Here is an 11,296-nt window from a genome sequence, read left to right on the forward strand (position 1 = left end):
AATGCTTTTGGAAATGTCGTTACAATAATTCAGAAATCACATGGGTGGTGCCACTGAAAGTTAATGCTTTTGAAAATATCATGACAATAATTCAGATATCACATTACATTGAAAATACACAAAATGAAATTACATTGAAATTACACAAAACCAAATTACATTGAAATTGCACAAACTGAAATTACATTGAAATTACACAAAACGAAATTACATTGAAATTGCACAAATTGAAATTACACAAAATGAAATTACATTTAAATAACACAATAATTAAAAACAAACATCATAAGTTGGATTACATTCCATAAAGTTCAGCCATTAGACGACGTTTGAGAGCTTCTTCTTCTGGAGATAACTGAATTTTTTTCATCAACGTATTCAACGTAGATGTTTTCATTTCTTTTTCACGTGTGATCCTCATTTCACGTAGTTTAGCAGTGAAAGCATCTGAAACTATCAAATATTGTGATTCTGTTTGTTTTCCTTTTTTTTAGCCTTACCTTTAGTTTTATCTCTACCAATAGGACGATGAAATTTTGAAACATCACTACCAGAAGTTTCTGGAGTGGAGTCGGTTGGAGGATCCACATCTTCATCTGTCCTTGATTTTTTTGAGCTGCTGCGACTTTCGTCAACACTGTCTTCGTCATTTGGGTGAGAACGTCATATAAAACCAGTATTATCCAATTTCAGTTCCCATTTCGGGTTGCTGCTCATAACCTTTTCCAACATCTCATGGTGCGTAAACTTAGGTTTACCATAAATTGTTTGAGTTGCTTTCTCAATATCCACGTTGGACTGACCGCTCGTTCGTCGTTCATATGCTTTCTTGTATGCACCAACCCATAGAGTTACATTTTTGTTGAGGCGTTTGAAATGTTGCCTCAATGATTCCAAAGTCCTTAAACCTCCAATTTCTGAATTTTCTGCTCGACTTTGCTCATACATACTTGCAATATTTTTTCAAAATGATGAACTATCTCGGTTAGTGCCAACAATTGGATTGTTACTGACAAAGCACCAAGCAGACATTAGTGATATATCTTCTATATCAGTCCAACTTTGTGCATTGTTTGAAGGGTTTGCAGAGAAATTTTCAGAGGTTTGGTGATATTCAGAAATAGGAGAATGAGTTGGATTATGCGAGAATTCTGAATTCATAGCATAATCAAACTCTGAGAATTCATTGGAGCTTGGAATATCAGCAAGATTTGGATAATAGTCTTGTGAGGGATTGAAATTTTGAGAGTTGAAGAAATAATTATTGCCTCAATCCATTGAAAAATAGAGAAACAAATAATAAAAGTTATATGTAGAGAGGATAAATGAGAGAATTTGAAGGTGTATTGAAATATAACAAGAGTGGTCTCTATTTATAGAGAATGAAAAAATATAAATTTTGATATTTTTAATTATTTTTTTTAATATTTTATATAAAAGATATACTCCCTCCGTCCGCTAAAATTATGTAAAAATTACTATATCGGACGTCCGCCAAGATTATGTAAAAATTACTACATCGGGCGTCCGCCAAGATTATGTCAATTTCCTTTTAAAGCAATGATCCCACCATCTTCTTTAATATTTTATTCTTACTAACACTATTTATTTACAAAAAACTCACATCAAATTCAATCTCAACCACACATCTCATAAAGTGGTGAGACCCTTTCTCCACTACATCAAAATCATCACCAATTTTATTAAATCTTGTGCCCAATCAATTTTACATAATCTTGGCGGATGGAGGGAGTACTAATTATCATAACAAAATCTGCTCAACCAATTACATATTGACAAATGTAATGCACCATTAATCCAAACTAGATGAGAGAGAGAGAGACCACCCTTGGTCTCTTTTTCCTCCTGGTCGACCAGGTCAAGTCCCCACCATTTTAATTTTTTTTTTATTTCAATTTGTTGATGTGGCGGTCGACCATTCCCCACTTTTCCTACCCATAAAGATGATATAGCCTATTCTTCATGCATAGTCAAAAAGTACTATGATAGGTTTAGATTTCAGTAGGGATGACAATGTATTTTGGACCCAGCCCAACTCTGTGGATCCAGATCCATTTTTCAGGGTTTGGATCTCAATTTTTAAAACAGATCTAGATCCGGATTTGGATCTCAATTTTTAAAACGGATCTGGATCTTGAAATTTTAGATTCGGATCCAACCCAAATCCCCGTGGATCCGTTTTATTTAATATATATATTTTATATTTTATATTAATAATATTAAATATATTAAAAATTAAAAACAATACACTATGGAGACTTTTTTTCTTAGGAAATGTAATTTGGAAGACTTGTTATCATTGACTTGAACATTGAGATTTGTTTATTTGAATTTTTAGTGACTTATTTTTCTATGTTGAGATTTTGTATTGCATGAATATGTTTTGTGCAATATTTTTTATGATGGAAACTAGATATTGTTGATTTTGTGATCTTTTTTTTTAATTTAATTTAAAAATAATAGATCCATGGATCTGGACCCGCGGATCTGACGAACCTGGATCTGGATCTGGATCCCAAATTTTTAGATCCGTTGGATCTGGGACGAATCTGGATCCCATAAATTCAAACGAATCTGTATCTAGTATTGATGAGATCCGGTCCAGATCCGGCCCGTTGCCATCCCTAGATTTCAGTTACGTAATTTTAAAGTGTGGCCCCAAATATTATACTACTCACAATAATGTTATGAGTAATAGCCCATAATCCCAAGCTGATGAAGAAATTGCAATAAAAGCCCATCGAAAATCCTACTATCGCCGCCGCTATGTACGCTTTTACCACCACACCGCCGTACGTGTTAGAGTCTTTAACACTTCTTTACACCTGCATTAACTTTTGGTGGTTTAAATGGAGAGTCGACAAATAAAATCAAAAGTTATCAAAAGAGAAAGCAGCAGTAAATACATTTTCATTTTTCGGCCTTTCTATCTTTTGCTTTTTCACTTTAAGAATCTAATTATGATCATATTACATTTTCTCCATCCCCAATATCTTCTATTACAATCATTAAATTTTATTTAATTAATATATTGCATACCAGTCTAGATATACATACATGAGTAGTATATAATAGTCATATTTATAAAATTTAGTTTGCCTATCATGTATATATTTAATTGAATAGCTAGCAATGTTGTAATATGATATATTATATCTATTTAATTATTACTATTATAAAAGTGTGTGCTTTTATAACTTTTACACCCATAACATTAATTCTTCTCGTTAATACACATTATATAAATTAATAAAGTGAAATACAGTTTATTACGTTGAACTTTATTTTTCAAATTTTTTACCAAAAAGTCTCTGTAATCCTGATCTTTATCCAGCACACATGCATGCAAAGCTTTAGGAGCTAAGACAAAAGATAAAGTAGAGATATATAATCAACAATCACTGGTAATTTTATAAATACAGATTTCTAGACAATATTTAATCATAAAAGAAAAAGAAAAAGAAAAAAAAAGCATGCAGAAGCAGAAGAAGAAGCTTATGCCTTATTGTTGGTAAACAAGCAAAGCCATATATGACAATGACGATTCATGAATTCAAGTCTTCAAATGGAAGTAGAACAAAGTGCGGCTTGTTTGGAATTCAATGGAGTCAAGGGCAAAACACTCATACAATCTACATTGATTCTATATCTTCTCGAAATCCAAATCCCAACTTTCCACCTGAGGGTGCCGGCGGCCGTGAAACCCAAGGGCACTTTTCCGGCGACCGGGTGAGGCAGAGATGCGTTTGCGAGCAACGAGGCGCTGAGAAGGTTGGTCTGTTGATGATCTTGAAAGAATGGTGGAATCCAAGTGTTGGGAGTGATGGCGTGGCTGTTGTAGGAAGCATGTATGAGGAATCCACTGTAGTAGATTCCGATGATCTTGTTTGGATTGGTGGATAGGAGAGTGAGGTTAATGGAGGAGTTGAGGTGATTGATGCTAGCTTGTGTGAGAGACAAGTGAGGATTGGTGGGGTGGAGGATGAAGCAGAGGAGGAGAATGAGAATGAGGGAGAGGAAGAATATCGAAGCGTAGATCAATGCCTTCTTCTTTGATCTGTTGGATATTCTCGTTGCTTGCTTCTCTGCGCAGTGTTTGGGAGATTTCTCGTGGATTATGGACATTGCAGAGAGAGAGAGAGTATAGCCAATGGTGAGGAAAATAAATGAGGAAGTGGAAGATGAAGGGAAATGCAGCTATATTTGAATGAAAAGTGAGTGATTAAAAGGTCTGCTTCAATTAGTGTGATACAAATAAAATGTAGCATGTGTAGTAGAAGATTATGAAAAACAGTGTGGTGCTAAATGAGTTTGGAAAAGGGACTTGAAAAAGAAGATCAGTATTGATTGTAGAAAGAAAGCAGTGTTAGTGGTAGCCCCCAACACTCACATAGTGTCCCTTTAAGCCTTTACTTCTGCCTTAAGAAAATCTGTTTTCAATTACAACCCACCCATACACATTAAATCCCCCTAAATGGAGCTGTAAAACATTTCATCAAATGTTGTGATGTAACTGATACGTGAAGAGCTTGGTGAGAATTCATTAATTGCCATCTTATGCCAAGTATACAACAGAGCAGGTCTTAGTCGAAAAGCAGTACCAGAAATAGGCAATTTCTGCAGTTCAAGAAACATCACCTTCCTTTCACCTTTTTACACAGAACTAAATGATAATTAATAACATAGCTCAGTCATAATATTAATCCCCCAAAATACAAATGTGTGATCAGGCGTAAGTCGACCTATTGGCATCATCAGATGCAACTCAGCTTGAAACAAAAAAATTAAATACAGTAGCAATAACTGTACTAAGATATGGCTATTAAGCTAACACATATATCTACACATCAAGAGGAGAAGGGAAACGAAGCCGCTTGTCTATGTAGCAAACGCCTAAACAAAGGAAGGATATATACAGACCAGCCATTTTTTCGTAGCAATATAATCATTTTCACTCCTCAGCCGGAAAGCCCTTAGTTCACTGATCACTCTATTTCTAACAATTGCCACAATCTAATTGATCACTCTAATTATTTCCACCAAAATCTCTAAAATTTTAAGAGGATGTTGAGCTAACCAGCTCGTCAGCTTGCAGGTTGAGCATCATCAGGTATTTGACGCACAAACTGTCCTTTCACACGAGGACGCTGCTCAGCCAGCTTCCTTCTGCTTTCATACCGCACCTGTCAAACAAAGTTCAATATTGATTATAGAAGTAAACCACAGTTTCCAAAGAAATCCACCACATGTATGTTAGAGTCATTACTACCCTTAACAATACCAGTGCTCTCACAGCATCATCAAAAATTATAGTTAGCAGAGAGATCAAAGAGAAAGCTCACTCGAACTAGGTCTATTATGTTCTCCTATATTGTTTTTATATGCATTACAATGATATTATACTGGTAAAGAGTAAGATCCTAAGTCAGTAAATCAACAAACCTTCTTCTCAAAACATCTCTCCTTCCTCTTCAGTCTGAATTTTGTTAGAGCCGCTTCTCTTTGCATGGACCGACTAGAGCCACCCTCATGAACATGGGCTCCCTCTTCACTAGCAGCATCTGATGAGTCCTTCCCAACTGAGATCACATTAATCTTGCCAATGTCACCAGAACCTATGCTGTGATGGTGGCTTGTATAACCATTATAGAAACCACTATTAGGACTCTGATCATTGGCAAAAGAAACATGTTCTGCATCCTCAACAATTTCCTGCTTCTCGCCTTGTTTATTATCAGTCTGATCCATGGCACAGCTGATCCTTTGATCAAGAAGGTCACGGAAACTCTGAGAATTTGCGGGTTGAGGGTCTGCTTGATGGAAAGGATTCAAATAAGCGAAAGACTGGGAGTGGCTAGCTGTGCCTGGACTAGGCACAGGTGACAGGCCAGATTGTGCAGGATACATTTGAGGCATCACAGCACCAAATCCGTTGATTACATTTTCAAATCTCACACCTCTAACTGGAATTGGTTGAGATGTTTCTCTTAGCTGAGGGTAAGAAAACGGAATTTCAGGTCGTCCTGGTAGGATCCCTGTCACAGAAGCATATTTCTGTGAGCTTATTCTTGAACCGTGTGCATCAGAAGTATACTCAGGGGTATGATTGGATTGTTGTTTCTCAGAATTGGTCTCAAGGTCTTTCTGTTGATTACAGGTGCTTCGAGATGTGGAGTTTCTTGGCTGCAATGGCTTGTTGACATACCTGCAGGAGTTGTATCCATCAGACTGTTAATTGCAATCACATGGATAACAAAAGCCGTATGGAATATATAAATAAGACGGGGGGTAAAATGAAGGCTTCATTTAAATTATGCTAGTGGAGAAACCATAATGAATAGGATACCATACTTATAACACAGAGATTGATAAACAATTTACTCTATAGTGCAAACTCACCGAGAAAACGCTGATGCATCAGAATGGTTTATCCTGTGGGTTTCATCATTTACTTGATTAACTGAGCCACTAGGATGAGATCTTCTCAAAGATAGATCCAAGGGAAAAATATCAAACTTGTTTGTGCTAGCATTTGAGGCAGGACTGGCCAAAGTGCCTTTACAACAGTTACTAAAAGCTCCAATTAAGTCAATAGCTTCTCTGACATTATTATTCTTGGAATCCTGACCAGTGACGTTGACTTGTTCCCAAGAAGAGTTCTTGTCCTGTCCTCGTGTTGTTCCATAATTAACATCTATGCTAGCCACAGTCTGCAGCCCTAATTTCAAAATGACAAAAGATGCAAATTGTTAAGCATTTACCTATCCATGGTGATGAAAGGGTAAATGGTATGTACAAGAAAGGCAATGAGATCATTACCTCCCGTCTCATCATCATGTGCTCTAGTTCTTCTACTTTCTTCTTGACATTCTTTGTGCACAAAAATATTTATGTTGTTTGAAAAGCATGTATTGGTTTTTGGCTGTAAGAGGGAATGTGCATGCTCAACATCTGGTCCATCAGTTTCCAGCTCCGGTCTTGTGCATGAACTCTGCAGATATAATCCACAACTTCTGTTTACAATCATAACTCACAGGAGGCTTTGGTGTTGTGTTCATTCAACTAAGCATTGAAAACGTAAAAATTGATGCTTTTTCAGCTGTACCGTCATGTGGATTAGTGGAGGAGGCGAGGTTGCTTAGAGTATTGAGTATCCAGAGATGCATCAACTCCTAGAAAAATAGAGAATTGTGTACAGAATTGAAAATACCTGGGCGTCAGTTCCTTTCTCGATGCACTCCCTATTTCTCTGAACACATGCCATATAACCACTCGAATGATTACTAGTAGCATTGTTCTCAGCCGTGGCTTCAATTTTCTGTTGACTTGAATGATTACTCGTAGCATTGTTCTCAGCTGTAGCTTCAATCTTCTGTTGAGCCATGCTCTCATCTGGAGGTCCAAGTCCAGTACCACTTGACTGCTATGTAATTAAGAAAATAAGGAAAATAGAGATATAAGATTCCTCGATCTTCATGAAACATTGTTCCTAAAAGAAAAGAAATTGCAAAAAAGAAAGAAAGAGCAAATTGTTTAAGTAAAATGGATATGGGCTTACAACTTGTTTCCTCCATACATGCTGCCACAAGTTCCTGAGCTCATTTTTCCTGACAGGCTTTACAAGAAAATCAGCTGCGCCTCTCAACATGCATTTGTAAACTATACTGACTGAATCATATGAAGACATCACTGCATTATCAAGAAAAGGTGTTTGAATCTACCATAATCAAAACATATTGGAAGAAATATTTAAAGAGCCAAACAAGGTGCATATTCAAACGCACTTATCACTGGAATATTTTTGCAAATATCGTGCTCCATAATTAAAGTAAGAAGAGCATATCCAGAGATTGCTGGCAATTCAACTTCTGTCAGAATAAGATCAATGTTCTCAGCTCTGGCTTTCAGTACCTCCCATGCTTTTAAACCATCAGAAACTGCCGCAACTGCTTCAAAAGAAGATGAGGTGTTTAGTTCTGAAGTGCTGTGCAACGATATCAATCAACAAGCAGAAGATTTGAATCAAGATCACAATACACTAAACAACCAAAAACGTTAACTTGCCCATACAGTGACATAAGTAAAGCTCAAACGTAAGATATCCCTACGCAGACCATTTCCCTCATCCAAACATACACAGGTTCTGATGACCAATTTTACATCATCACATTATAACTAAAGCCTCTGTCAACTGGAATTCAACTATCCAGTAGTTTAGTTGACATTATCTTAACCATGACAGGGAAATACTTAAATCGCTTATTGAGCTGGTGAGAGATAAAAGGATGCACAGTAGAAGGACCAAAGTTTCCGTATCAGTATTTTATAAGTAGGATGTGATTTGAATCTTCTATGCAGGTATTGCCTGACCTGAACTTTGCAAGTATCGAGCATATTCTTTTACTGGTGAATGAACATCAAATGAACACCATGAGAGGAGAAAGATGACTGTATATAATTCAGATCCTCTTGCTTAAAGGAATGAAGGTATTGTGTCTCAAATTTATCGTTGTGACCTCGCATAGGGCAGAATCAAACTGACATAAGTATTAACAAAATATAACTGCGAGTCTACACACAGCTAGCTAAAAGCACACGTATTTCAAGATTGAAGGCGGCAGGCCAAGTTCAAGTTCGATTCATCCATTACCTCACCAGCTCAACATGGGTGCTGCAAGTTAGAGATTAGCCTCTTTGCCACATATAAAGCTCCTTAAATGCTAGCAGAATTTGAAAGCGTATAAATATATCCTGCGAATATGTTTCTAATTTCAATTGACAGAGTAAATTCAAATGTCCAAAATAAGAATTCTAGTTCCAAGTATCGGTATCAGGGATCTACGTTTGCCAAATTCTTGTAAACCCAAGAGACAACAGACTTCACGGTGCCGACATATAACCACATAATTTATTCAGAGAAGCATAAGAAAAGATCAAAGTAGCAATGATGATCTCAAGGGGCTTTCAGGATTTGCAGATAATAAAAAAAAAATTCAAGAAAGCCACATCATGCACTATAGAAGCTTTATTGGGTGTCTACTTATATCAACTAAAATCTATAAACACATATTAATTGACAATCAAGCCTAGCTTCATCTAAACTTTAAATTAGCTTATCAACAAAAAATCCGAACAATTGACCAAGAGAAAATATCCATACGAATCAAGATCCACAACAAGAACATTAAACAACACATAAACATCTTAACAAGGTAGCATCAAATATCCTCACAACCTACGCATATCTCCAACACACTGCACGCCTTATATCCAAAGGTATCAAAATCTCAAGCCTCTTAAGCTAAAAATTACTCAAATCCTCCAAAAACAGAAAAAACGGCCTGAAAACCAACCTTTGTAGCTGCATTTCCGGAGAAGGGCAGCAATAATCTGCCTAGTGGAATCATCAGCTTCCACCAACAGCACTCTGACAGCCAATTTCGGCAGAAACCTCTCCCACCTGACCAGAGACGAGCTGCCGGCCGCCGCAGCCTGGCTCTCGGCGGGCAAAGACGGGATATTCTGTTGGCGGTCGTTTTCCATCCCTTTAACTCCGGCTTCACTGCTCAATACAACTTCTCCCATTAGTTTGAAGATTGGTGCTGCTTTGAGAGAGGTAGCATGTGATATGAGCAAGTAGCACAACAACTGTCGCGGTTGGGAATTAGCTCCTGGTTCTTCTCATCGCTTTTTCAGCAGCTGTGCTTCTGCACCAGTTTTTCAACCCAAAATATCTCAAAATGGAGACGCCTTTTTCTCGTAATGTCATCTTGCGATGCCCTTTTACAGTCCGCTTTAACTGCTTAACATCTGATGGCTCAGATTTTTTTGTGATAATTGTGATGTTAACGTCTTTGCAGACTCCACCCTCAACAAACCATAATTCTGCTTCTCTACCCCAAATTTCACAACTGCGATTATTGTGAAATTTGACTAGGAACAAGAACAACAATTTTCATTAAGATAATAAACTACTGTACATAAATAAGGATAAGTGCACGTTTCGTAGATCTTTAATCCTAGATAGCTAAATAATTTGGAGTTACTCAAGAGGACATCTGATAAATCAAAGATACTTTCTTTTTTCATTATTTTTTCTTCTTTTTTTTTAGGGTTAGTTACGCGAAAAATCATGAACTTTGGTCGGATTTCCAAATTAAACTTTTTTTTTATCAAAAATTCTCTGAACTTAATCGTCTGAACAATTTTCCATGACTTTTTCCTCCGGTGAAGCTCTGGGCTGACATGGCAATTTTTAGGCAATACGAGCTGATATGGCTCTTACGTGGACCAAAAATTGCCACATGAAAAATAATATATAAAAAAAACAAAAAAAAAACAAATTCTTCTTCTTCCTCGCTCAGAACTCTCTCTCTGCATTCCCTCTCATATCTCTTGTCTCTCTCTCGCACTCAGAACTCTCTCTTTGTGTTCCCTCTCATCTCTCTCGTCTCTCTCTCGCTCTCCTCTGGCGGACGTCGTCGATTTTCGCCGCCTCCGGCGCCGCGAGGCCGGCGCCTCTTCTTCTCCCCCTTTCCTTCCTTCCGTTTTCTCCCAAATTCTCAAGCTACAAACTACTTAGGGTTTTTAAATTTCCCTATTTCAAATATGCTCCTCCGACAAGTCGGTGGAGGATTGGGAGGACGAAAGCCGCCGTCTTGCCGCTCCCAGTTTTCGTCAAGTTCGATTACTTCATTCATGGTTGCTAAGCTCTGTAACCCTAATAGATGCACACCAAATTAAATTGGGGGTTTGGAAGAACGAGAATCATTCTCAAGACAAGCTATGCAAGATCCGGCAAGTCGCGACTGCGCCGCCGCCCTTGCACCCCTCTCCTTTATCTCACTCTGCCTCCCTCCCTCGTTCATCTCTCTCTACGTCTTCCCCTCTATCTCTCTCTCTGTCTCTCTTCCCCCTATCTCTCTCTATCCCTCGCTTGATCCCCATTTCTCTCTACTGTTGGCGGCCGTCGCGGACTGCTGTGACGCGGGCAGCGCCGACCTTCGCCGCTGTCAATCGTGCCTCCGCCGCGGTGGCTCCTCACCGGAGTTCAGAGAGGAGAAGACTGGGGGGCTGGAATTTAAGGTAAAACGACGTCGTTTTACCCCAATTAAATGACGTCGTTTTGGTTATAGTCCGGCGGTGCCATGTCATGTTTCAGGTTACTTAAAAATGCCATGTCAGCACTCAATTTGGGGATTTTTGAAAATCATGGAAAAATTGTTCAGACGATTAAGTTCAGGAAATTTTTGATTAAAAAAAAGTTCATGGAAAG

At 37.9% G+C, this 11,296-nt stretch overlaps 2 protein-coding genes across 5 annotated transcripts; both read right to left on the bottom strand.

The window, feature by feature from the left end:
• Nucleotides 1–3,389: 3,389 nt before the first annotated feature.
• On the bottom strand, nucleotides 3,390–4,422 carry LOC130993308 (NDR1/HIN1-like protein 26). The gene has a single exon (XM_057918145.1). The coding sequence runs from the start codon at nucleotides 4,144–4,146 to the stop codon at nucleotides 3,583–3,585; it is 564 nt and encodes a 187-aa protein (XP_057774128.1). The 5' UTR covers nucleotides 4,147–4,422; the 3' UTR covers nucleotides 3,390–3,582.
• Nucleotides 4,423–4,671: 249 nt separating this feature from the next.
• Nucleotides 4,672–9,817, bottom strand: LOC130993300 (two-component response regulator-like APRR5). Of its 4 annotated transcripts, none has more exons than XM_057918135.1 (8): nucleotides 9,375–9,817; nucleotides 7,806–7,967; nucleotides 7,580–7,710; nucleotides 7,232–7,444; nucleotides 6,841–7,012; nucleotides 6,421–6,739; nucleotides 5,464–6,226; nucleotides 4,672–5,204 (listed from the first exon to the last, which is right to left on the bottom strand). In XM_057918135.1, the coding sequence occupies exons 1-8, from the start codon at nucleotides 9,604–9,606 to the stop codon at nucleotides 5,106–5,108; spliced, it is 2,091 nt and encodes a 696-aa protein (XP_057774118.1). In that variant the 5' UTR covers nucleotides 9,607–9,817; the 3' UTR covers nucleotides 4,672–5,105. The 4 variants fall into 4 exon arrangements, with proteins under 4 accessions (XP_057774118.1, XP_057774119.1, XP_057774121.1 ...); XM_057918136.1 differs by having other exon boundaries at nucleotides 7,232–7,441; nucleotides 9,375–9,816; XM_057918138.1 differs by lacking the exon at nucleotides 9,375–9,817 and adding an exon at nucleotides 8,672–8,772.
• Between the last annotated feature and the right edge of the window lie 1,479 nt (nucleotides 9,818–11,296).

Source organism: Salvia miltiorrhiza, chromosome 7 (genome assembly GCF_028751815.1).
Source record: "Salvia miltiorrhiza cultivar Shanhuang (shh) chromosome 7, IMPLAD_Smil_shh, whole genome shotgun sequence".
Lineage (NCBI taxonomy): Eukaryota > Viridiplantae > Streptophyta > Magnoliopsida > Lamiales > Lamiaceae > Salvia > Salvia miltiorrhiza.

Coding starts and splice junctions, on each gene's coding strand:
- LOC130993308 (XM_057918145.1), bottom strand. CDS start 4,146: ATGTCCATAATCCACGAGAAATCTCCCAAACACTGCGCAGAGAAGCAA.
- LOC130993300 (XM_057918135.1), bottom strand. CDS start 9,606: ATGGGAGAAGTTGTATTGAGCAGTGAAGCCGGAGTTAAAGGGATGGAA. Junction 7,711..7,805: donor CAAAAATATTCCAGTGATAA/GTGCGTTTGAAT, acceptor TTGATAATGCAG/TGATGTCTTCATATGATTCA. Junction 6,740..6,840: donor ACATGATGATGAGACGGGAG/GTAATGATCTCA, acceptor TTTTGAAATTAG/GGCTGCAGACTGTGGCTAGC.